The 26824-nt window shown below is 42.9% G+C and overlaps 1 protein-coding gene across 1 annotated transcript in view; it reads right to left on the reverse strand.

The window, feature by feature from the left end:
• Positions 1–26824, reverse strand: part of LOC144692949 (latent-transforming growth factor beta-binding protein 2-like) — a 662780-nt gene that overhangs the window by 601187 nt on the left and 34769 nt on the right. The window contains exon 2 of the mRNA XM_078562124.1: positions 12097–12167. Coding sequence (XP_078418250.1) covers positions 12097–12167 — 71 coding nt within the window. The remainder of the gene's footprint in view (positions 1–12096; positions 12168–26824) is intronic.

Consider the following 26824-nt stretch of genomic DNA (forward strand, 5'->3'; position numbering starts at 1 on the left):
TCAATGAGGGATTTCCACAGTTTCTGCACTGTAGAATCTTTCCCTGTTCCTTCTTGTAGCTGCTGGCATTTGCATTGTGCAAAATGGACCAGATCAATTTGGAGAACATCTTCAAGTTCGATGTCAATGAAGCCACCTTGTAGATCTAAGGGTATGTTTTCTGTATTCACTGGGTTAGGCAATCTGCTAAATGTTTCCAATGTGATCATCAAGATACCTGGCTTGGACCTGATCTTGCAGCCGTAACCTTGAATCTGTATCAAGAGATGTTGCAAATTTGGCAGTGCAGTAGTCAATGGTTTTTGCTAAATCATCTCCACTGATTTGCTGTCAGTCTCTACCACAAATCTTTTGCCAAATAGATCGGTATGAAAACGCATGATTCCAAACACTAAAGCTAATGTTTTCCACTCGATGTTTGAGTAGTTGGATTGTGTTACAGAAAAAGATTTTGAAGCAAATGCAATAAGTTTGCCTTTTTGTAGGAAGCATGTTCTCAGAACTTTCTGTGAGGTATCTATCTCCACAGTAGTTGTCTCCCTAAGATCATAAAATTGCAATGTCAATGCTTCCGATAATGACAGTTTCAGCACTTTGAAGAGGTATTGGTAGTCTTCGTGCCACAAGAAAGGCACATCCTTCCTCAACAATTACCTGGGAATTCAACTGGGAATGTATGGAGACGTGAAAATTAAAGAGACCTAGACATCTTCAAAGATCATCCTTATCTTGAAGGGTTGGTATGGCCTTAATATTCTCTATTTTACATGGATCGGGACATATGCCAGCACTGGAAGAAATAGAATTGAAGAAACTGATCTGCTGAATGTTGATGTCACATTTCAGATTGTTGAACAACAATCCTTCATTACGTGCTACTTGCACCAATAAATACAGATTATGGTCATGTTCTTGCTTTCTTCTTCCCACAACAGCTATATCATTTGTGAAACAGATGCATCCTGGTATAGTGCATGTAATGCGGTCCACATGAGTTTGAAAAAGATCCTAACAGTATCCCAAAAGGAAGTAACTGAAAACAGTATCATCTGAATGGGGTACGAAACGTAGTAAGCTCTTTGGATTCTCTGTGAGATGTACTGACTAGTAACCCAAGCTTGGCATCAAGCTTTGACAAGAATTTTGCGCCTGCAAATCTTGGATTTAACTTTTCTAATGTGGGTATTTTATAAGGATGGCATTTCAAAGCCACGTTTAAACATCATGGATCAAGGCATACTCTCAATGATCCATCCTTCTTTATGATACAAGTGATTGAGCTGCACCAATTTGTATGCACTTGTATTCTTCTAATGATTCTTTCTCCATTTTGTCTAGTTCAACCTTCAATTTGTCTTGTATGTGGATGCTGCCCTTATGTGGTGGATCAACTGACAGACTTAAATTCTTCTGCAAGTGCAATGTTGCAGCTCCCTTGAAACTGAAATTTTGTCGAAACATTCTGTATATTTTGATGTTAGGTCATGGACTGAGGTGATAGGAGTAGTTTCTGAGGTTGACCTGCCTTGTGATGTCTGACTGATTCCAAGAATGTTACTAGTGTGAGGTCAGGTAGACCTGCAATTGCTGGGCCTTTAGTTTTCATGATGTAGAACATCTGTGACACCCAGGAGGATTGATTGTACTTGCATTTCAAGGCTATGGATCCTGCACATGGAATTAGTGAACCTTTGTATGCTGGAAGTTTCACAGGAGTAGGTTTTGCCAGGCCTGCCACATCTGTGGATGCATGTCTTTTAGAATTCGTAGAGGTAGTATGTTGGCACTTGTCCCTGAGCCAATCTTGGCCAATAACAACTAGGTTCCAACAGTTTCAGGACAGGTAATTTGAATCTCGGCAAACACTTCAAACAGTGAGTTGGCATCTACATTTTCCACAAGATTGACAGTGTGAAACATATGCTCACCACATTTTGTCTCATTGCACATCATTGTCATTTTCTGTTTTCTCAAATCACCTCATGTATATGTTTCTGATGGGATACTGGATGGTCATCCTTATTGCTTGAAGGTACCTGTTGTGTACAGTCAGTACATGGCTTTTTGTAGCTGCACCAGCCTTTTCACCAATGCACTGCCATTGCCAAGTGCACTTTCTGCCACATGCCTTGCATAGTTGATGAAAAGCTGGGCATTTCCTTGGTTCATACAGAAGGCCATACCTTCCACATGTCCTGCTAGGTTTGGGTGTTCTAGTGAGTTTGGCAACAATCGGGGTTTACTTAAGACCTGTAAGCTTCCTTGACGTGTGGGGATCACTTCGTACATACATCCATCCTTGAATAGCTCTTCGATGCTATACATTTTGGGCTTGTCTAGCAGATCTTTCCGGAATGCATCCATGGGAGTGGATGTGATCACCAACTCAATAATTCTGCCTGTTAGCTCTACTTTTGAAAAATCACCCTTTCTCTCCATCTGCTGATGAAGTATAGTCTATGGATTCTGTGGGTTGTTGTTGAAATTACATGAACTCTAGCTGATGAATACAGAAGTTTAACTTGATTCTGAACCTGTCTTCCAATGTGGTCCATAGCTTTTGGGTGATCTTTCAGCTCTTCTTCAGTTAATCCTATGTGGTCAACCTGTGTACACCTTCATTCCCAATTGCTAGGTAAAGTTTTATGGTTTACTTGTCTGGTTCAGACACACCTGAATCAAAAAACCATTGGCGGAATTTCACGCCAGTGGGATTTTACAGTCTTACCGAAGTCAATAGACTTTTGAATGCTTTGCCGCATTTTATGGCCTTGCCCCTGCTAAAACGGGGGTGATGGCGTAGTGGTATTGTTACTGGACTAGTAATCCAGAGACCCAAGGTTATACTCTGGGGACCTGGGGTTCAAATCCTGCCATGGCAGATGGTGGAATTTGAATTCGATAAAAGTCTGGAATTAAAAGTCCAATGATGACCATAAAAGCATTATCAACTGTTGTAAAAACCCATCTGGTTCACTAATGTCCTTTAGGGAAAGAAATCTGCTGTCCTTACCTGGTCTGGCTTGGCCTACATGTGACTCCATACCCACAGCAATGTGGCTGACTCTTAAATGCCCTCTAAACAAGGGAAATTAAGGATGTGCAATAAGTGCTGGCCTAGCTAGCGATGCCCACATCCCATGAAGGAATAAAAAAAAGTACAATTCCGCCCCATAACTCTGTACACTGTTTATATATTTTGGCTTCGGATAGTAAGTCAGCTGCATGATAATTCAAACTGGGGAATTTTGAGAACATTCTGACAGTATCCCTTTGACCTTCCTTCTTCTGTAGTGCTTCTGATGAGTATCACTGTAGTCACTTTTCCAATGCTCTGCCCATGAAGTTGTGGCAGGAATGCACCACAGAGTAATGATGTCTTTGTTTTTTATTCACTTTTCATTTCACTTGCCTTTCCCGACAGAGCTAACCTGCTGCTGGTCCTCTTGACGCGTTGTCCCGCTCATAGAACTGACAGACTAGGCGCTGCAATCTCACCACGAGGACTCTGTCTGCTTACCAGCTCTTTATTTGAGCACAAGTTCAGCTCTGTGTCTTCAAAGCTTTTCTTCGCAGCCACAACACTGTGCTTTCAACAGTCTCCAATACTACAACTTCATTGCAGTCTGACCAAAATACCAAGGGTCGTCTCATGCCATGTAGCATGATTTAAGGATGTTCGGCATGTTGTGCTTGTACTTAATCCAACTGCCAGCTCTCTTACAACTGCTGATCACCATGTTGTATTATTATAATGACATAATACTTTGGGCTTAGTTACTGTACAATTCACAAGGCACCAATCGCTCATAAGGGGTTAGATAAACACATTGTGGGTTCATTTATTAAGGCTAGGTACATGAGAACAGTTATACATAGGTGTAAAGCTTGAAGGCATCAAGCGTGCGTGTGCCCCGCTCAAGGCAAAAATGAAACTGAGACTGGATCACATGACATGTTTCCATTCTAGCGATGTCATACTGATATCCCTTAAAGGCAACCCGAGTCCTCAAAGTCTTTCCATCACCCACAAGGCACAAGTCAGGAGTGTCCATAAGACCATAAGACGTAGGAGTAGAAGTAGGCCATTCGGCCCATCGAGTCTGTTCCACCACTCAATGAGATCATGGCTGATCTGATAATCCTCAACTCTACTTTCCTGCCTTTTGCCCATAACCCTTGATTCCCTTACTGATTAAAAACCTGGCAAACCATAAGACGTAGGAGCAGTGTGAAGGAATACTCTCCACCTGCCTGGTAAGTGCAACTCCAACAACATTCAGAAAGCTCAACACCATCCAGCCCAAAGGTGCTCACTTGATCAGCACCCCATTCATCACCTTAAATATTCACTCCCTCCACCACCAGTGTAATATGGCTGGCAAGGGTATCATCTACAAGATGCGCTGTAGCAACTTGCCAAGGCTCCTTTGCCAGCAACTTCCAAACCCAAAACCTCTACCACCCAGATCAACCAAGGGCAGCAGGTGCATGGGAACACCACTGCCTGCAAGTTTCCCTCCAAGTCAAACTCCATTTTGACAAAACTATATCATCATTGTATCATTGTCACTGGATCAAAATCCTGGAACTCCCTCCCTAACAGCACTGTGGGAGTACCTTCAACACATGGATTGCAGCAGTTCAAAAAGCTAACTCACCAACACCTTCTTATGGACAACAGTACCCACATCCCATGAATGAGTAATCTTTAAATAATTGGAGATGTTTCATCTGTGTCCACTTCCTATATACAAACGCTTGCTTCCTGTTGCCATATTTTGTGCCAACTTTTATAATTCCTACATCTATATTTACAGTGGTTGCTCTCTATAAAACATACTGCATTGCAATTACATCTTTTTACCAGTGATATTAGTATCATATGTCAGTCTTGTACCTCACAACTCATCAGCCTATGCTGCATAGAAAATAAATTAAACTGATGTTCTCCTGCTAGATCTATAGGTAATTTTCAGCTTCAGCACTGCTACAAACTAACAGTGGTGGCAGCACATTAACACCATGGAGTGAATTTAGTGTTCCTGACATGGGTCCTGCCCACCGGGTGGAGAACAAATTGGAAATTCACATTACTTCAGTGGGAGAGGCAAATAAAACACCTAGCAGACACTTCACTGGTCAGCGTTTGTCCTTCCCCTGGATTTAGGACTCAGGAGGCGGAAATCCCACACACCAAGAGGTGCCAGCCAATCAGAGGCTGACAGCACCAGCAGAAGAGGTGACTGCTGCAGGTAATGATCGAGCAACTTCACCAGGTATTGTTGCTGGATCCCTGGGCTCAGGTGACTGAGGGTGAGATGGGGGTGGGGGTCACTGGGAGGGAGTCACAGGAGATTCGGAGGTGAGGTCAGGGGAGTAGTTTTCTGCAGCCATCCTCCCCCCTCCCCCCACCTTGATGCCGGGTCCCCTTACCAGGCACACCAAGGCTGCTGGGGGTTTGCTAGGCAGCCTTTGGGAGACAGAGAACAGCCGTGTGACCTCTATTTAATCCCTGTGCCACCTCTAAATTCCAGTGAGCTCAGGTATAATTAATGTCAATTGGCTCATTAATGAGCCTGATTGACATCCCACCATGAGCAGGCGAGTTTCCCTTCCTGCTTATGAATTAATCACAGGTTTTTTTTCCACTGCCGGGAGATCGACATGATTAAGTGGGCCCAGTTACCATGTTTCCCACCGTGACAGACTGGATTAAATTCCACCCATGTTGCTACAATTTTCTGTGCCCATTTCAATAGAAAACTTTTTTTTTATAATTATATGTTGATTTGATTTTATATGTTGATTTTCTTTTTTTGTACCAATTCTGCTGTCTGAGGAAAAGAATTATAAGTGGTCATTGTCTCTAATGATACTTCAACCAATTGTCCTTCTCTGTTTCCAAATTTGATGTAGTTGTAGGTCATATAATATCAAAGTATTGTTAACAATAAATGCTAGAATGTATGACTTTAAAATAGGGGTGGAACTGCTTCTGTACTACCTGGCCCAACTATCCCCTACCCTATATCCCCACTTCAAATGGAGAGGATATCTTCAAAATACCACAAGAGCTCAACTAGTATATTGCAATAGTTGAGCAGTACATTAAAACCTTTTGTGGAATGTAGGAGAAACACTGGGAGGTCTGTAAGTAGTCCTGTCGTTAGCTACCCTTACAAGACTTTGCTCAGCAATAAAATCATTCAAGCAAAACTGCAGCTGCACAACCTTTATAAATTTTTCTGAACATTATTCTCTTTTAAACAGGAAAATTTGGTGTAAATTGTGTAAACTGAATTGTGACTGAAAATTAATTCTATTCAAGACCCTTAACCATCATTAGAATAAAGACACTTTTGGCATTCATTTGAGCTAAAATTGTACAAATATTTAATAAATGAATCAAGAACCACTCAATCTAATTACTTTTGTTCACAAATACAGGAAAGCACAGGACAAAGCTTACGAAGTAACAACAATATGGATCCAAAAATAATTTTCATCCTGAACAGTTATAGTATGGCAATGTTGCCATTACATTACTGTTATATTATGACAGACAATGCATTGTGGCCATTTCAATTGAATTTTTTTTTTATAATTACATTTTGATTTCTTTTTTATGCAGTCACTTTTTGTACAAATTCCACAGTGCTGGTGTCCCATACCTCCAATGAGTTCTGCTCAGTGCCTTGGCCAACATTTATCCCTCAAACAACATGATAAAAATGGATTATCTGGTCATTATCAAATTGCTCTTTGTGGGACTTTGCTGTGTACAAAGTAGCTGCCATGTTTCCTACATTACAATAATGGCTGCTCTTTAGATAGGGATTCACTAGGTTGATTCCAGAGATGCGGGGCTTGTCTTATGAGGAGAGATTGAGCAGTTTAGGGCTATACTCACTGGAGTTTAGAAGGAGGAGAGAAGATCTAATTGAGGTATATAAGGTGCTAAAGGGGATAGACAAAGTAGACGTGGAGCGGATGTTTCCCCTTCTGGGGTATTCTAGAACGAGAGGCCATAGTTTTAGGCTAAAGGGTGGTAGATTTAAATCAGAGATGAGGAAGAATTGCTTTTCTCAAAGAGTTGTAAATCTGTGGAATTCACTACCTCAGAGTGCAGATGCCGGGAAGCTGAATAAATTTGAGGCGATAGACAGATTTTTAATTAGTAATGGGTTGAAATGTTATGGGGAGAGGGCAGGAATTTGGAGTTGAGGCCAAAATGAGTTCAGCCATGATCGTAATGAATGGCGGGGCAGGCTCGAGGGGCTGAATTGCCTACTCCTGCTCCTAGTTCTTATGTTCTTAAGCGCTATGAAGCACTTTAGTACATCCTAGGCTCGTGAAAGATGCTTTACAATTGCTTTCCTTTCTTCTATTCAAATTACAGTTAAAACTTACTTTGCTTAAATATAGTCCCCGACATTTATACTGTCCACACTTAACCATGACAGCTGCGCGTATAAGGACCAATGGTACTGTTATATATTGTTAAGTTATCTGTAAATATCAGGAGAAACACAAGATAGAAGATCTATGTATAAAGATTCATGCCTAGTGAATGAACCACCACCAAAACTGAGTCAAATTAGAAATGAGACCAGCAAAGGCAGGGAGTTACAGATGCTCTCTCAGCAAGTGATCAAGGGATGGCCTAATAAATAGCGAACACAACCAGCAATACAGCAGTATTGGTCTATCAGAGATGACATCTCACTGGAAGATGGTGTTCTGCTAGCCGGATCCAGAATATCATACCCAAAACAATGCAGGAAGAACTACTCCAGAAGATACGTGAAGGCCACATGGGTAAGCTCAGAGCCAGATCAGCTATGTACTGGATAGGCATATACAAAGACATTAAAAATATGGTGACTACATGCAATGTATGCCAGAAGTATAGAAACACACAACAGAAAGAGATGATAGCTACTGAAGTACCACCCAAACCGTGGCATACCTGGAAGCCAATTTATTCACACACAATCAAGAATGGTATCTTATAGTCACAGACTACCACTCAAAATTTCCTTTTATCCAGAAGATTAAAGATTTGAGAAGATGCAAGGAGGCTTCAAGGGGATTTAGACAGGCAAAATGAATGGGCAAGAACATGGCAGATAAAATATAATGTGAATAAATATGAATTTATCCACTTTGGTAGAAAAAACAGAAAGGCAGAGTATTTCTTAAATGATGAGAGGTTGGGAAGTGTTGATGTCCAAAGGGATCAGGGTATCCTTGTTCATGAGTCACTGAAAGCTAGCATGCAGATGCAGTATGCAATTAGGAAGGCAAATAGTATGCTGGCCTCCATCACAAGAGAAGTTGAGTACAGGAGTAAAGATGCCTTGCTGCAATTGTATAGAGTCTTGGTGAGACCGCACCTGGAGTATTGTGTACAGTTTTGGTCTCCTTATCTAAGGAAGGATGTACTTGTCACAGAGGGAGTGCAACGGAGGTTCTCCAAACTAATCCCTGGAATGGCAAGAATGTCTTATGAGGAGAGATTAGGAAGCTGGGTCTCTATTCTCTAGAGTTTCAAAGAATAAGTGGTGATCTCACTGAAACTTACAAAATTCTTACAAAGCATGACAGGGTAGATGCGGATAGGATGTTTCCCCTGGCTGGTGAGTCTAGGACCAGAGGACACATTCCCAGCATAAGGAACAAATCATTTAAAACAGATTAGGAGGAATTTCTTCACTCAGATGGTGGTGAATCTTTGGGATTCTCTACCTCAGAGGGCTGTGAAAGCTTAATCATTGAGCATGTTCAAGACAGAAATCAATATATTTCTGGACACTAATGACATCACAGGATATGGGGATAGTCGGGAAAATGGCACAGATGTAGATGGTCAGCCATAATTTGTTTGAATGGCAAAGCAGGCTCAATGGGCTAAGTGGCCTACTCTTGCTCATATTTCCTATTTTTCTATGAGAGCCACAACAATCATCTCAGCAGTACGAGTTCTGTTTGCTGAAGAAAGAATTCCTGAAAGATTAATACATGGTAATGGCACCCAGTTCACATCCTGGGAAATTAAGGAATTCACTGAACAGTATGGGTTCAACATCATCAGCTCATCATCATACTACCCTCGAGGACATAGGCTTTTGGAAAGACACGCCCAGATGGTCAAAAGAATGCTTGTGAAATGCCATGAGACAAAGGAAGACCAAAACCTTGCCTTATTGTCATTCCAAACCACAAAGTGGACATGAAATCACCTGCAGCCTTGTTGAATAGAAGAAAATATAAGAATACACTGCCAAGTAAAATACGTCCTCCAAGTGAGACAACAACTCACTGAAGCACAGGAAAGAGGACGTCAGCACTTCAACAAACATGCCAAATCCCTATCTGAGCTGTTGAAAGGACAAAGTATACTTGTATAGGACCCAATAATGAAAACCTGGAGCCAGCAAAAGTTGTTGCTGAAGCCGAGGCGCCAAGGTTATACGTAATTGAGACCAAAACCAGTATGCAGATGAGAAGAAACAGAGTCCATATTCAACCCACACCAGAGCTGGAAAAATAGAAAAGGCCATCGACAACACCGGAAACATCAATGTCCAGAGAGACAACATTGACAACATCACCAGCAAATGACACATTAGTAAGAGCAAGCATGACTCCTGCAACACCAGGAACAACATGCATAACATTGCCTGTGCAGCATGCCAACTTTCCACTAAGAGAAATGAATGTCAAATCTACAAGATGGGAGCACATCTTATCACCTAAGCGATATCGTGAATAATATATTTAGAAAAGAATACATGCTATCAAAGACTCTTAGAAAGGTTAAGTTTATTTCCAAAAGTCGATTGATAACCTTCTTTAGTTTATAAAAATCAATGACTGGAACAGCTACGTTGAGAGGGGCTTTATGTTTTAAACAAAGGGGGATTTTATACATTGTTGCATTATCTGTAAATATCTGTAAAGACCTATGAACAAATTAGGTAGGAACTAATTGTTATATGTAAGTGCTCCAGGGGGCCACATTTCACAGCTGCACTAGAGAATCACATGCTGTGTACCAGTTTGAACTGGTCCTTCTTTTATACAAGGCAGCATAGCAAGTATTAAACATAAAAAAACCTCATCTTTCCGAGCTTAAAGTGTGATTATTACCAACAGCAGAGAAACAAAAGACAACAAGAACTCATAGCAGGTGCAAACCATTTGTCAATACCTTGGCATTGATTACAAAGGCGCCATTTAAAATGTATTAAAAACACCAACTATTTCAGACACTTCAACAGCCCCTTGTTAAAGTGCAACTTGCTGCCGCTGGTGACCAGATTAGAATTGGGTTTCTTGGTCAGGAGTACAGAAAATAGATGTTTCAATTTCTCTGTTGCTGATAATGCTATTCAAAAATAATCACTGCAGATGCAAGCTCTTTTCTTCCCCACATGTGATGGCAGCATTGTTAGGTTATAACCATTCAAAATTACCTTTGCATCCATATTGTTGCTACTTTGTAACTAAGTTTTGTTCTGTGCTTTAATGTACATGTGAACAAAAGTAATTAGATTTTTCGAGAAGCCAGGTTTGCAGCCCAAATCCAGCTGGGGATCAGCAGATGGTGATCAGGTGCTCAAATCAATAACTGGGATTTTACCAGTTCTCTGGAGACAGGCTGGGAGGTGGGAGGGCTGAAAAAATTGCAGATGTCAGGAGGTTTGAATGGCAGTAGCTCACATTTTAATCCAATTAACAGGCCTATGAACAGCCATTTTAGAACCTCTCAAGCACTTTGGAATGACCCTGCCACCCCATGAGGAGACTGCTGCCAGGTACATTGAGATGGCCTCCGAGTGGCATCCTGGGGAGAGGGGTATCTTCCTTCCAGGAGTTTCCAAATCCAACAGCAGGGCCTCCAACAGCAATGACCATTCCCATGGCTCCAGCAACACGGCTGAAGAGTTAATTCCTCCTATCACCATGGCCTACTTGCATATTAAAAAAAATTCTTACTTGCCCTTCAAGGGCACCAGAACATGTAGGCATCTCTCCATCTCCCTGCATCCTCAACAGCAGTCACCTCCACTGGTGGTCCACTATCCCAACAGCAGCCTCGTAATTAGTCACAGGAAGTAAATTCCACTCCGTGGATCTTGCCATTTGCCAACACAGGCTTAGGGCCCAACGTTTGGTCCAGAAGGCTGGAATTTTACTGACACGCTGTGAATATCACCACAGAATTTATGCTGGAGGATGGTACTCTGCAGGAATACCCAGTGGAGGAAATCGTCCTGGTGGGACTTGGCTTCTACACAAGACAAAAAAGTTGTTCGTTAAGCTTCTCACTGTTGATGATGGTATGCAGCAGGTGGCAACGGAAGATGAGTACCTTAGCTAATATCACCACCGTCAACACCTCTTTGTCCTTTTGTCTTGACGTGATGACATCTTTTGGCAATCTCCACCTATCACTGGCCCTCTATCCAGCTCTACCTGTCCCACTCCCCCTTAAACCAGCTTATATTTCACCTCTTTTCTATTTTAACCTTAGTTCTGATGAAGAGTCATTCGGACTCGAAACGTTAACTGTATCCCTCTCCGCAGATGCTGTCAGATGTGCTGAGTTTTTCCAGGTATTTTTGTTTTTGTTGAGAATCTTCTTGTTGAGCCGTGCCGCATTTTTTTCCAACAGGTTTGGGACCTCCATGCTGAAGTAAAGGACTTGAGGGCCCAGCCCAGATGCTTTCACACAGGATTCTACTATGAAATTTAAGTACACTTTTACACCACAATATACAAATTAACATAAAGCAGTGTCCAAGGGATTCCGCCAAACCTAGTGTTATTCTAACAACTGGCATAAAAAAATACTATTTTTATATTTCTTGGTTACACCATCTATCATTCATAGCAGGCAAGTTGTGTTACATCACTATAGGTGGCAGGGACTACAGATAATTTCTTAGTCCTCTTCCTTCAGATTATGGAAAGATGAAATGTAATTGTAGCAAGTATTCATAATGTACAGTTGTAGTCAATTGCTAATAAAATTAAATATCCAACATGCTGCTTAACCAGCATTATTCTGTTAAGTATTATACTTACGTTTTATACATCTGTTTGTACCAGGGCTCACAGTCCATCCAGAACAGCACTGTCTTCCACAAACATTAGCTCTGAAAGCAAAATTTGTGTATGTGTTAATTATGAAATTCTTTCTTCAAACCACTATTCATTTTATTTGTTATGCTTAGAAAAGGTGTTTGTTTATTTTTCATTGGCTGTGTTATTTATTGGATCATTCACAAAGCTATTATAAGAAATACATCTGGTATTCCCTGATGAGTTAGCAGGTTCATCCAGTGAACAGCAATCCCAACCAGGCCCCAAGTGCAATTTCTGTGCTGTATGAGTTGGCTAATCTTAGTTGGGTTGGTAGTTGGAGTGATGCAATTAGCCTCAGAGTCATGAGAAAAAGAGAATATTGGCCAACTTGCCATTCCTACTTGCTATCTAACTATTCCCTCCAGAATGTGATAACAAGATTGGGCTCTGCTGTGACGCCCTTAAAGATCAAGTAGGTGCTGATATTTATTGTCAATATCCACACATGTGATGGTTACCAGGGCACATAGGGTGACTGAAAAGTGGAACAAATAGAATTCTTCAAAAATGCTAACTATATAATTCTCAAAGCAGTTTGATGCGCTCTGGGATTGTTTTGACCCCAGTTTTCTAGTGTTCAACATGCTAATTTACTCAGGCTGATGAACAAATACCTCCTTCTCCTTTTGTCAGTATTCTTCCTCCAGGTAATGTGTCACGAGGGGGATTTTCAATTCAGTGTAATTCCCATACACGAGCACACTTCTGTTGCTCCAATGAATTCTAACAACCAACAAGTTATTTTTTTCTGTGCTGCAGATCACTTGATGCCCCTTAGGCATTTCTTGTCTGAATTCAGCCACATTTGTGCCAAGTAAGCCTTCTTAAGATTGATCCAAGTCTGGGATTATAAGCAAAAATTCTAATGCAGCCATGACAGATCCAGAAATTCACAAAATATGCCAGCTATCCACACATTAATTTATAAAAATTGAGAGCAGATGAATACTTCAGTACTTGCTTACAAGCTTTTGACAATAGGTTTCTTCAAACAGTCTTTTTTTGTTAAACTATTTATTTTTAATACATGAAAAATGCATTTCTTCACTTGCCAAACTAAAACATAGGGCAGAATCATCCCAGATTTGCACTAAGCGTGGCATCAGGCAGGAAAAAAGGACATTTTACCCGCCGGCCGCTATGGCGGCTTTTCACATCATATTGTCCCAATCCCGCCTCATTAATAATGCATTCCTGGGGAACACACTATTTCGATGGCGGGGGTGGGAGGGGGAGGCGGGGGGGCTTTCATTATCCCGCCACACCATCAGCTCGCCGCTTCATCACGCTGGGCGCCATATTTAAACCGCAGCCACGCGCACACCTCTCAGTGCTTCCAGCCCAAGACTGCTGAACGGAAGACATGGCCCTGAAAGGCAAGAAGACTGCAGGCCACCTGATTTAATGACACGTCACTCGAGCACCTTTTGAACGCAGTGGAGGCCCGTCGTGATGTCCTCTAGCCCTGCTATGAGCGAACAGCAGCAAACAAGGTCAGCAATCCAGCATGGAAGGCCGTGGCAGCAGTGGTCAGTGCCAATGCCCTGCAAAAGAGGACAGCAACCCAGTGCTGCAACAGGATGAATGGTCTCATCCATTCCACCAGGATAAGTTAATCTTCTCATCAACTCACAAACCCATCACACATCCACAGGGATTTCACACCTCAAGGGACAACGCCACTAACTCTCACATGCATCCTCACATCTCTGTCAGGCTCATATCCTTTCAAGCTTGTGTCCTCATCCCATCCATGGCTCCGCTCACCACACAAACATTCCATGTGTCCTGCTCACACTCTCTCCATCTGTTTTCATGCAGGAGAAACTGGCTCACAACAGGAGGGAAAGGTCCCAGGCTGGGGAGTGGAGTGGTCCACATTAGGCCCCTCACTCACTTGGAGGACCATGCCATCAGACTGACTGGTGAGGGTGTGGACCATGCTTGCAGTGGTGGTGAGGTCCACAGCGAACACTCTCATGAAGATCCTGCACCATATGATCCCTCCCTCAATGCAAATGTGAGTGCTCTCTCTCCTGCTTTTGACTCTATGGACATGCACTAATTATCCCTACTTTGGTTCACAGGGAGCCCTGCCAAGCAACCAACACCCTCAGCCAGCCAGTCCCTCAACTCTATTCACATCCTCACCTCCAGCTAAGAGGACTTCTCCTCCATTGAAGAGCTGGAAATAAGCAGCCTGGAAGACTCATCACAGTGCTTACCCACACCCTCCACCAGCACAGAGACACACACCTCGGTGGGACCTAGATCTAGAGCAGGCTTGGGTTCACAATCATAGAGATATAGAAAATAGGAGCAGGAGTAGGCCATTTGGCCCTTCGAGCCTGCTCCGCCATTCATTATGATCATGGCTGATCATCCAACTCAATAGACTGCTCCTGCTTTCTCCCCATATCCTTTGATCCCTTTCGCCCCAAGAGCTATATCTAACTCCTTCTTGAAAACATACGATGTCTTGGCCTCAACTACTTTCTGTGGTAGCGAATTCCACAGACTCACCACTTTCTGGGTGAAGAAATTTCTCCTCATCTAAATGATCTAAATGGTCTACCCCGTATCCTCAGACTGTGACCCCTGGTTCTGGACTCCCCCACCATCGGGAACATCCTTCCTGCATCTACTCTGTTTAGTCCTATTAGAATTTTAGAGGTTTCTATGAGATCCCACCTCATTCTTCTGAACTCCAGCGAATATAATCCTAACCGACTCAATCTCTCTTCATATGTCAGTCCCGCCATCCCAGGAATCAGTCTGGTAAACCTTCGCTGCACTCCCTCTATAGCAAGAACATCCTTCCTCAGATAAGGAGACCAAAACTACACACAATATTCCAAGTGTGGTCTCACCAAGGCCGTGCATAATTGTAGTAAGACATCCCTGCTCCTGTACTCAAATCCTCTCACTATGAAGGTCAACATACCACTTGCTTCTTTACCGCCTGCTGCACCTGGATGCTTACCTTCAACGACTGGTGTACAAGGACACCCAGGTGTCGTTGCACATTCCCCTCTCTCAATTTATAGCCATTCAGATAATAATCTGCCTTCCTGTTTTTGCTACCAAAGTGGATAACCTCACTTTTATCCACAGTATACTGCATCTGCCATGCAGTCATGCCCACTCACTCAGATTGTCCAAATCATACTGAAGCATCTCTGCATCCTCCTCACAGCTCACCCTCCCACCCAGCTTTGTGTCATGTGCAAATTTGGAGGCAGTACATTTAGTTCCCTCACCTAAATCATTAACATATATTGTGAATAGCTGGGGTTCCAGCACCGATCCCTGCGGTATCCCACTAGTCACTGCCTGCCATTTGGAAAAAGACCCGTTTATTCCTACTCTTTGTTTCCTGTCTGCCAACCAGTTTTCTATCCATCTCAATACACTACCCCCAATCCCGTGCGCTTTAATTTTACATGCTAATCCCTTATGTGGGACTTTGCCGAAAGCCTTCTGAAAGTCCAAATAAACCACATCCACTGGCCCCCCGCTCATCAACTCTACTAGTTACATTCTCAAAAAATTCCAGTAGTTTTGTCAAGCATGATTTCCCTTTCGTAAATCCATGCTGACTCTGTCCGATTCTGCCACTGTTTTCCAAGTGCTCAGCTATTAAATCTTTTATAATGGGCTCTAGAATTTTCCCCACTACTGACGTCAGGCTGACTGGTCTATAATTCCCTGTTTTCTCTCTACCTCCCTTTTTAAATAATGGGGTTACATTACCTACCCTCCAGAGTCTACAGAATCTCAGAAGATGACCACCAATGCATCCACTATTTCCAGGGCCACTTCCTTAAGTACTCTGGGATGTAGATTATCAGGCCCTGGGGATTTTTCGGCCTTCAATCCCATCAATTTCTTCAACATCATTTCTCTACTAATACTGATTTCTTCCAGTTCCTCCCTCTCACTAAACGCTGTGTTCCCCAACATTTCTGGTATGTTATTTGTATCCTCCTTTGTGAAGACAGAACCAAAGTATGTATTTAGTTAGGCAGCCATTTCTTTGTTCTCCATTATAAATTCCCCTGGTGTTCAGCGCACGGACATGTGTCCGCAGCAGAAGGAGACATGTTCAGCCAAGCTCCCTGGCACTCGGAGGACTGCTAGGGAAGAGGCATCTGTGATATCCGAATCAGATGATGAGCCTCTGGATTCGACTTTCCAGCTCATCCTGAAGAGTCAGCCCTCGGCAGGGTAACATCACACAGAGCTATTGGAAGCCCTCAACAGAGTGGATGCGAGTTGGAGGAGTGCGTCTGCCTGTTCTCTGATGAAATGGTGCCCACATGTGCACATATGGACGTCTCCGTTGGAAGTTTGGTGAACACCCTGAAGACCCTGGTCCAGCAGAATGTGGAGATGCACATAGATCTGCACTCCATTGTGATAGCCATGGGTGAGTTCCTGCAGTGGTAACGTGAGAGGGAAAAGGGACACTTCAACATCCCCCCCAGGTGCTCCTTCCCTCAAGGAGTCAGGCCGGGGCCCTCAGGCACCCAAAGGGAGGAGGAATGGCAGCTGGACACCCCTGGGTCATCCACTCAGGGATCTCAGAGGCTGTCCTCTCCCTCCAAGTCCCCTTTGCCTGTGACCCCCCTCAAACTCATCTTCTCTCACCGCAGAGGGAGCAGCTGGCCCACAGGAGGACAGCCAAAACAAGCCGGGGCCCCCCAAGGCCTCGCTTTCCAGAGGACCCATGGCGAAGTCATCAGAGGCAACAGGGCCAACCATTGCACAGGCTGTCTCCACCCCTGCTGCAGATGTCAGGGCAGCAGCTAGAAGTCTAAGGCGTTCAAAAATTAAGAAATTCTGATCACAGTTGCACAGGTGAACACATTTTGTCGCTTTAGAATCTGAAAATATATTCACTTTCGTTGAATAATGTGCAATGGCGACTTTTAGCTTCATTGAGAGGCTTTGCGAGTCCTCCCACTGCAATACCACCCCTCCCCTAATAGCAGTTCAGCTGCACGCAGCTGGCCTGCGAGCGATTCTGAGAGGGAGAAATGTTTGTGTGTGGCAGGTTCATACAGAGACTTGTGCAAGTATTCTCCCATGCATGTGGATCCTTCCTGCATCACATTCATCTCAATGTCCTGAACATTTTCAATGTTGCCTGGTGGGGATCACTTTCAGTTGTCCATCTGAGCTGATCTGCATCTTCACCCACCCACTGATCACACTCCCGTGCAGCACCTGTTCTCGCCCACCACGGTTCACTCCTGGTTCACTTTCGATTTAACAATCATGGTGCATCTAAAATTTTTCTTCAGGTGCTCCGTCCTTTCCCTCCCCCAGTCACCCATTTCCTTTCCCCCATCACTGTTGACCCCCTTGGCATTATCTTCCATCTCCCCACTGTGACCTACCAGCCACAACCCTGTTTTTTCGGGGATGTCCAGGTGAACATCCACGTTTCCTTCCTTCCTGAGAATTTCACCCCCATCCACATTATCCTCCCTCACCTTCTCCTTCCTACCCTCAGGGTCCATGTCTGCCTCCAAGTCCCCACCAACCGCCCTTGCTGTCCCTTCTACTGATACTGTTGCACCCTCACCCTCTCACCCTACTGCCTCATTCTGTCCTTAGTCATTCTCATCAGTCCCTCCTACCACATCCACCCTCAGTTCACTCCCCAGGAGGCAGTCATGGATACAACAGTGCCCTCCCTTGCACGTAAACCTGGCCATCCCCCCTCCGGACTCCTTCCTTTCTTGGAACTCCTTACCCCCTTGGAATTACCAACCTCAACCCCCTCCGTCACCTTCGTTCCCCCCTCCCGACCTCAACCCCCATCACCTTCATTCCCCCCTCCCAGCCTCACTCCCCCATCACCTTCGCTCACCCCACTCCTAACCTCAGACCCCTGACATACTTTCCCCTCCCAACTGAACCTAGACCATTCTCTCCCACCTCCCGGTACAACTTCCTCTCCCAAGCGCAGCTGGACATTCCTCTCCAGACCTTCGACGATCATCCGTTGAGAGCTGACCCTCAATGGTGGCTTTCCACGTTCCGTGAGCTGCTTTGCCATGTCCATGAAAATTCACCCAGCATGCGATGGACGTTCCTCTAGAGTCCCATTGATGTCAGGCTCCAGCAACTTCTGTTTCTCAGATGTCTGCGATGTGAGCTAAGCCCCAACAGTAAGTCTCGACTTCTGCACATCACACTTGTCAAGGCGTGTTCTGCACTGGTGTGTTTTCCCGCTGTTGTAGGCGGATGATTCCGCATGGTGGGTTGATTCCGGCAAGCTGGGCATATGATGACATGCAGATGTATTACAATGAGGTTCCCGACATCCAACAGCGGTAAATGCAGACCACCAGTGGTGGGCAGAGCGGACGATTACAAACTGGCTTCACGACATTGTGAAACCAATTTTTGGCCTTCTTGCCATATTGTCCGCTCTCACAACCAAACATGTCCAATGCCAGCAGGCACAGAAAATTCCACCCATAATCTCCCTATCCACATTCTGCTTCTGTCCAGCTACAAAGCAGCTGTGACACAAGCCTAGGCACAGTTGTATGTTCAAACTGCTGATCACAAAATTCTATGTGCTACAAGAGAATAGGAAGAGAGAAATAACAATTAAAAATGAGAAGGGGGAAATTAAAATGCATCTCTAAAAAATAAGGCTTACAATGCTTTCACATGCAACGAGAAAGAATTGAGAGAAGATGGGGAGATAATAGCAGTGTGTGGCCAATAAAAAAATTGGGAAAGAGGAATATTAGAGAATAGAACAGAGGGAACAACCAATTTAAGACTCTTTTCTTTAGATTTTACCAACTCTGTCCCAGCAACTTTATCTTTAATCTCAGATTTTTTTATCTAGCCAGCTATCTATTCTCACTTGGCACCATTATCCATCTTAATGGTGGATGAAACACCTCATGGTGTTTCTCTCTTTTTAGCTTTCAACCTATTTTGGTACCATCTTTTAGACCTTTGAAGCTGCTTCTATTTTGTTTCAGAATTATTTATTTAGGAGTATGATCTAAATCAAGCTTCAAAATAAAAATGTCAATAGTAGTTTTGTATTCAATGATTCCACTCATCTCTGCATCGCATCTCTAACATTATTATTCAGTAAAATAACTGCCCAAATTGTTTTTAAAATGGTTGCTTTTTGTGCAGAAATAAACTATTAATTTTCCCATAATGCATGCTTCTAATTCTTGTGAAAAATGTGGGAGAAAAGCAATATATTTAAGGTAATTCTCTTGTTCATACAACAGTACTTCTGGTTTATGTAGCTTGTAGCTCCTTTTTATCTAAAAGGGGTAACTAATGAACCAGACTTTAGAATTAATTATGTATCTGAATATGACCAGTGATCATCAAAGATTTACTTACTAAAGTAAGAAAGAGTGCTGATGGGAAACACAGCATCAGGGTGCAAATACCATGAATACGACTCATTAACCTCTTTTTGATGACTGATTCCCATAAATCAGGCCTTCAACCCATCTCGAGACAAAACTCAAAGTGTAATGAGTAAAATTTATTTTATTTCTCTCCCTTCATGATATAGATAATTTCCAAGTTTAGGAAGAAAAATATTCATTGATCTATGTTACTGAATTGTTGATGTTGTGTGATAGTGATGCAGTAAAATTTTCCCATGAATTTAGCCTCTATCTCAATGGGGGAGAACCCTTCTTCTGTTCTGTAGAGAGCATGATGTAGAGAATACTCCACATGACAAGTCATGGATATGAATATGCATTTACACCCAGTGGCAAAGTCTGTTATAATGATGTTCTGTATCTACCATACAATCAAAATAAAAACTTTGAAAAACTCCCTTTGTTAGTGACAAATCAGAGTTTTTAAACAGGCTGGTAATATACAAGATGATTATAAAATTTTATTTACAAACTAGTACACTGAGACAGATAACAACATCCATTCATATAGCATATTTGACATTGAACATGTCGAATGCCAAATAGTCCATGTTTAAATTACTAATTTAATAGTTCACATAACACGCTTAAATAAAAACAGGCTGAGCTATCATGGACTTGGAAAGCCAAGTCTGTAAGAGCCAGCCCTTCTGTCCTTCATCTACCATAAATTTCAGTTGGTCCAAAGAGGCAGGAAGAAAATGGATACCTTGCCAAAGAAGTAACGATTAGATGGGGTGGTTAGAGGATTAATCAAAGATAAGGTATAAGGGAGATAACAAGAGGACAGAAAGGTGGGGAGACTTAGGGTACAAGTTCCACAGTCTAGAACATCAATGGCTGAAGGTAGTCATGGATAATGGGGCAAATAAAGGCACAAGAGATGGAGCCAAAACAGTAGAGCTCATGAGGAGATAGGTTACAAAAATTGGGAAAGTTGAGGCAATTAAGGGATTTGAAGGCTTGGATAAAAAATTTTAGTGCATTGGGAGATCAAGAACAATTGTAGATCAGCAAGCTCAGGAATAATGTGGGAGCAGAACTTGCTGTGGGATAGAGTGCATACAGCAGAATTTTACAAGCTGAAGTTTACAGAGGGTAGTGGATGAGAGAAGCTAGCCAGGAGAGCATTGTAATAGTCAAGTTACAGGTGACAAAGGTGTGGAAGTTTTTAGAGGCAGATGGGCTGATATAGGGACAGAGTCAGGCAATGTTGCAGAGAAAGAAATATGTGAACTGTGTAATAAGAAGGATAGGAGTTGAATGCTCAACTCTGGATGGTTTGGGTCAATGTGGCCAAGATTACTGGAAAGTGGGTTAGGATATAAACAAGTTAACTTTTGGACCAACTGAAATTTATGGTAGATGAAGGACAGAAGGGCTGGCTCTTACATACTGGGCTTTCCAAGTCTATGATAGCTCAGCCTGTTTTTATTTAAGCGTGTTATGTGAACTATTAAATTAGTAATTTAAACACGGACTATAAGTTCGACCAACAGCATTTTCGTAAAGGGGTTTCACAAATTGATCCATGTTATTCCATTCTCGTGACACTGGATTTCATAAAATATCTATTTTTTAAAGAAAAAAAAATGCAAGTTGTTGGTCACTCCACTCCACCATATCCCCGAGCTAGAACGGGCAGTGATACCTGGTTTAAGTGCTGGTGTCTGATTTACCTCAGAAGCGTCAACCGTTTCGAAGCGAGGATTAAAATGGCGCCTGGCCGCTCCGCACGTGGCGGCTTTGCGGCATAGCGCGAGGCGGGAGCACGGGAAGCTCGCGCTCCGCCGGCACAGCCAATCAATGCAGCCCTCCTGTACCTTTGCCAATTCATTCCACTCAATGCACATCGATGCAGTTGTCCAATGCGTCATCTACTGGCGCGGCAACCATCACCGATAACCTCTGCAGACGCCAGGGTGGCTGGTGAAGAAGGAAAAGTTTGCAGCTGGTTTCTCCACCTCCAGTTCACCTACACTCGCAAATGGTGAGATGCCGGAGCAGGAGTACAGGTATGAGCAACTCGGTACAAATGCAGCTAAAGCTACGATTCGAACATTTCTCGTCGTCAAGAGGTACAAAGTTAGAAATTCCCCGTCGTTACCGAGAAACTTTCGTGTTTAAAAAAAAAACTTCCTTTTCTGTGAAGGGGAAAGTAACATTTCAGTTCTGTCGAAGGGTCATGTTGGACTCGAAACGTCAACTCTTTTCTTCTCCACCGATGCTGCCAGAACTGCTGAGTTTTTCCAGGTAATTCTGTTTTTGTTTTGGATTTCCAGCATCCGCAGTAACTTTTTGTTTTTATAACATTTCAGGAATGCGTGTTTTTGCACAGTGCGATTCTTGAGGATACAGTTTTGTTAGAGGGATTGAAAAATAACCAATCGTGTTGCATCTAGAATAATCATCCTTCTCAAGCAGCCAAAAAACTACTAAATCATTATAAATAGTTCCTTCATGGAACAATAACATGGCCAATTAAGGACAAATGAAAAAGTTAAACATGATAATAAGATCATTTTTCCTATCAAAACTGAAGCACGCTGGATCTCCTATTTAACCATCTCAGTAGACAACTGCATTTTAAATACTTCGCTGTATTTGACTGTATCATCCTGGTAATTATTCCATTTATTACGTTTCCTCTTGGATTATCTTTTGAAAAAAATGTTATTCTTCCCTGCATCCTCTCCAATGGTCTTTTTGAACTACTGTAACCAGAATTTAACCAGTATTCCCAAGTGTGGTCTGACCTCAGCAGAATTTCTGTAGACATGTGCTCCATTTTTCTGATTATCTAACCCAGCATTTAATCTGTTTTTAATTTGCTTTTCTACATTGTATCAACATTAAAAGTGAGAAGACAACTGTTGACCTTGAGTTACTTTCTAAATGAGCACCTGTTAATCATATATCCATGTAACAATTTTTTTTCCCTGATATGCAATGTTCTGTTTGCCAAAATGGCCCAGAAATTGCAGTTGTCAGTTTTCTCACATTACTGTGTAAAAGTGACAAGACCATGTGGCGCATACGCAAGTGCCAGTAAACATGAAATCTATAAGTTGCTGACAGTGATACCCTGATCTTCCACAGGATGCAGTGTTGCAATCTTTGGAGATCCAATCAACACAGAATCAGCGAGCTGATGCGACTTTCAACTTTGTATTTGGTATTCTTGCTGTAAAAACCAGTGAAAATATTGCATCTTGCTTAGGTGAAACGAAGTTTTTAAACAGTGCATTAAACGATAACGTGGGGAGGTTTAGTGGTATTATCACTGGGCTAGTATTCCAGAGACCCAGGATAATACTCTGGGAACCTGGGTTTGAATCCCACCAAGGCAGATGGTGAAATTTTAATCTAATAAAAACCTGGAACTAAACGTCTAATGATGATCATGAAACCATTGTCGATTGTCATAAAACCCCATCTGGTTCACTAGTGCCCATTAGAGAAGGAAACCTGCTGTCCTTACCTGGTCTACATGTGACTCCAGACCCACAGCAATGCGGTTGATTCTTAAGTGCCCCCTGAATTGGCCGAGCAAGCCACTCAGTTGTATCAAACCACTGCAAAGTCACAAAAAAGGAATGAAACCAGACGGACCGTCTGGCATTGACCTCGGCACTGGAAACTCAACCCTGTTGACCCTGTAGAGCTCTCCTTACTAACATCTGGGGGCTAGTGCCAAAATTGGGAAAGCTGTGTCTCAGACTAGTCAAGCAACAGCCTGACATAGTTATCCTCACGGAATCATATCTGGCAGCACAGTGGTATACAGTCAGGAGGGTGTTGTCCTGGGAGTTCTCAACATCAACTCTGAACCCCATGAAGTCTCATGGCATCAGGTCAAACGTGGGCAAGGAAACCTCCTGCTGATTACCACATACCACCCTCCTTCAGCTGATGAATCAGTGCTGCTCTACGTTGAACACCACTTGGAGGAAGCACTGAGGATGGCAAGGGTGCAGAATGTACTCTGGGTGGGGGACTTCAATGTCCATCACTAAGAGTGGCTTGGTAGCACCACTACTGACCGAGCTGGCTGAGTCCTTAAGGACACAGTTGCTAGACTGGGTCTGCGTAAGGTTGTGAGGGAACCAACAAGAGGGAAAAACATAGTTGACATCATTCTCACCAACCTGCCTGCCGCAGATGCACCTGTCCATGACCATATCGGTAGGAGTGACCACATAGTCATTATGGAGACGAAGTCTTGTCGTCACATTGAGGGTACCGTCCATCGTGTTGTGTGGCACTACTACCATGCTAAATGGGATAGATTTCGAACATGTCTAGCAACCCAAGACTGGGCATCCATGAGGCACTGTGGGCCATCAGCAGCAGCAGAATTGTACTCAAACATGATCTGTAACCTCATAGCCAGGCATATCCCCCACTCTACCATTACCATCAAGCCAGGGGATCAACCCTGGTTCAATAAAGAGTGCAGGAGGGCATAGCGGAAGCAACACCAAGCATACCTAAAAATGAGGTGTCAACTTGGTGAAGCTATAACACAGGACTACTTGCATGCCAAAAAGTCTTAAGCAGCAAGTGATAGACAGAGCTAAGTGATCTTGCAACCAACAGATCAGATCTAAGCTCTGCAGTCCTGCCACATCTAGTAGTGAATGGTGGTGGACAATTAAACAACTCACTGGAGGTGGAGGAGGCTCCACAAATATCCCCATCCTCAATGAAGGAGGAGCCAGCACATCAGTGCAAAAGATAAGGCTGAAGCATTTGCTACAATCTTCAGCCAGAAGTGCTGAGTGGATGGTCTACCTCAGCCTCCTCCGGAGGACCCCAGCATCACAGGTGCCAGTCTTCAGCCAATTCGGTCCACTCCACGTGATATCAAGAAACAGCTGAAGGTACTGTATAGTGCAAAGGCTATGGGCCCTGACCATATTCTGGCAATAGTACTGAAGACTTGTGCTTCAGAACTTGCTGCGCCCCTAGCCAAACTGTTGCAGCACAGCTACAACACTGGTATCTACCTGGCTATGTGGAAAATTGCCCAGGTATGTCCTGTACACAAAAAATAGTAGAAATCCAACCCGGCCAATTATCGCCCCATCAGTCTACTCTTAATCATCAGTAAAGTAGTGGAAGGGGCCATCAACAGTGCTATCAAGTGGCACTTGCTTAGCAATAGCCTGCAGACTGATGCCCAGTTTAAGTTCTACCAAGGCCACTCAGCTTCTGACCTCATTACAACCTTGGTTCAAACATAGACAAAAGAGCTGAACTCCTGAGTTGAAGTGAGAGTGCCTGCCCTTGACATCAAGGCAGCATTTGACCGAGTGTGGCATCAAGGAGGCCTAGCAAAACTGGAGCCAATGGGAATCAGGGGGAAAACTCTCCACTGGCTGGAGTCACACCTAGCACAAAGGAAGATGGTTGTGGTTGTTGGAGGTCAATCATTTCAGCTCCAGGACACCACTGCAGGAGTTCCTCAGGGTAGTGCCCTCGGCCCAACCATCTTCAGCTGCTTCATTAATGACCTTTCTATCATAAGTTCAGAAGTGGGGATGTTTGCTGATGATTCCACAATGTTCAGCACCATTCGCGACACTTCAGATACTGAAGCAGTCCGTGTCCAAATGCAGCAAGACCTGGACAATATCCAGGCTTGGGCTGACAAGTGGCAAGTAACATTCGCACCACACAAGTGCCAGGCAATGACCATCTCCAACAAGAGAGAATCTAACCATTACCCCTTGATGTTCAAACATATATTTCTGAGAAGAAATTCAGCCCAGCACTAAAGTCTCCAGAAGAACAACTAAATCAGCCAGCTACATCGTTAAATCAGAAGCCTCAGGACCACTGAAGGAAAGTCTGAAGTTAATTGAGTCACTAAATTACAGACTGTGTATTACTTATTACTTTTTATGGACTCAAATTTGGCCAACCTATCCTTTCCCACTCTGTAATCTGTATTTATGTGTGTGAACTTTGAGCGTGTGCGAAAGTTGGAGCGTATTTTGTTATTTTACATAGGTTGGTTTAAGTATAATAAATCTAACCTTTTTTTGTTAAATTCAAGAAAACCTGTCCAATTGCTTCTTTTATGACCACAGCATATAAACAGTTAAGTACTCACTAAATTGGCAAGTGTAACCTTTGCTAAACAAAAAAAAACCTGTTGCGGTCAAACAAGGAGAAGGAAACGAGGGGAACCATTTGACCCCTCCTCACCTGATCGTAACAAAAGTCATATCGGAATAGAGGAAAACCGTACTCTAGAGACTGCCAAATCTTTATGGACAGATTTTCTAAAGGTCAGTGGTGAGTGTTGTCCCTTAGCTGCTGACCAATAAATCTGGGCCATTAATTTTGTCTTTCCTTTCCTCCAACTGCACAAACATATCTAAATGTATTTAGTGAAGCTTTAAACATATTCTCCATCACTATTGATTTACGTTCAGCTGTCATAAATCTAACTTGGATTTTTCTTTAAAATTACATAACTGATCTAATTTTTTGAGTAAAAGTTTAGTAGAATTAGTTTAATTAGTAAAAACTTTGACTCTTACAGTGTTATAATACATGATAAAGATAATACTTAGAACATCTTGGGTTAGTTAAAGAAAGTCAGCACATATCTCTAAAAGGCCAGTTTTAATGGAGGTCTTTAGGGAAATTGTGTATATCAAAAAATGAAATATATTGGACAGATTTCGAAAGACATTTGATAAGATGTCACACAGAAGACTTCTTGATGGACAAAACAACCAGAAGACTCTGAAACCTGAGATCACCCTTGACGTTATTTAAACTAAGAAAGTCAACGTTGTATGTTTCAGCTTTAGACTGTGCCCAGGATAACCATAGACTCTACAGTCTATGCAGGACCTGACAATGACCTCAACATTTGATTTCTGAGATAGCCTTCCAGTGGGATGTTTTAAAGACAAGTGAAGCTGCTGGTCATGATTGCCCTTGGCCTCTGGGTGAAGGTCCAATTCCATACCCCCAGTGAGACACATTATGGACACAGACACAACTGTCCATTCGTTGCCTCTTTTCTATGGCCATTGTGTTGGCAAGTTAACATTTAGTGAGAGCAAAGGTAATAAAATTTTTGTTTATATTGTAGGGAGGTCCAGTATTTACTTTTACGAGTGATATCAAAGGAGCTAATGATATTTTTCAAGTAGGACTTTCTTCAACTTATTCAGCAGCTGCGGATTTAGCTATTCTTC

This window comes from Cetorhinus maximus, chromosome 18 (genome assembly GCF_964194155.1).
Source record: "Cetorhinus maximus chromosome 18, sCetMax3.hap1.1, whole genome shotgun sequence".
Lineage (NCBI taxonomy): Eukaryota > Metazoa > Chordata > Chondrichthyes > Lamniformes > Cetorhinidae > Cetorhinus > Cetorhinus maximus.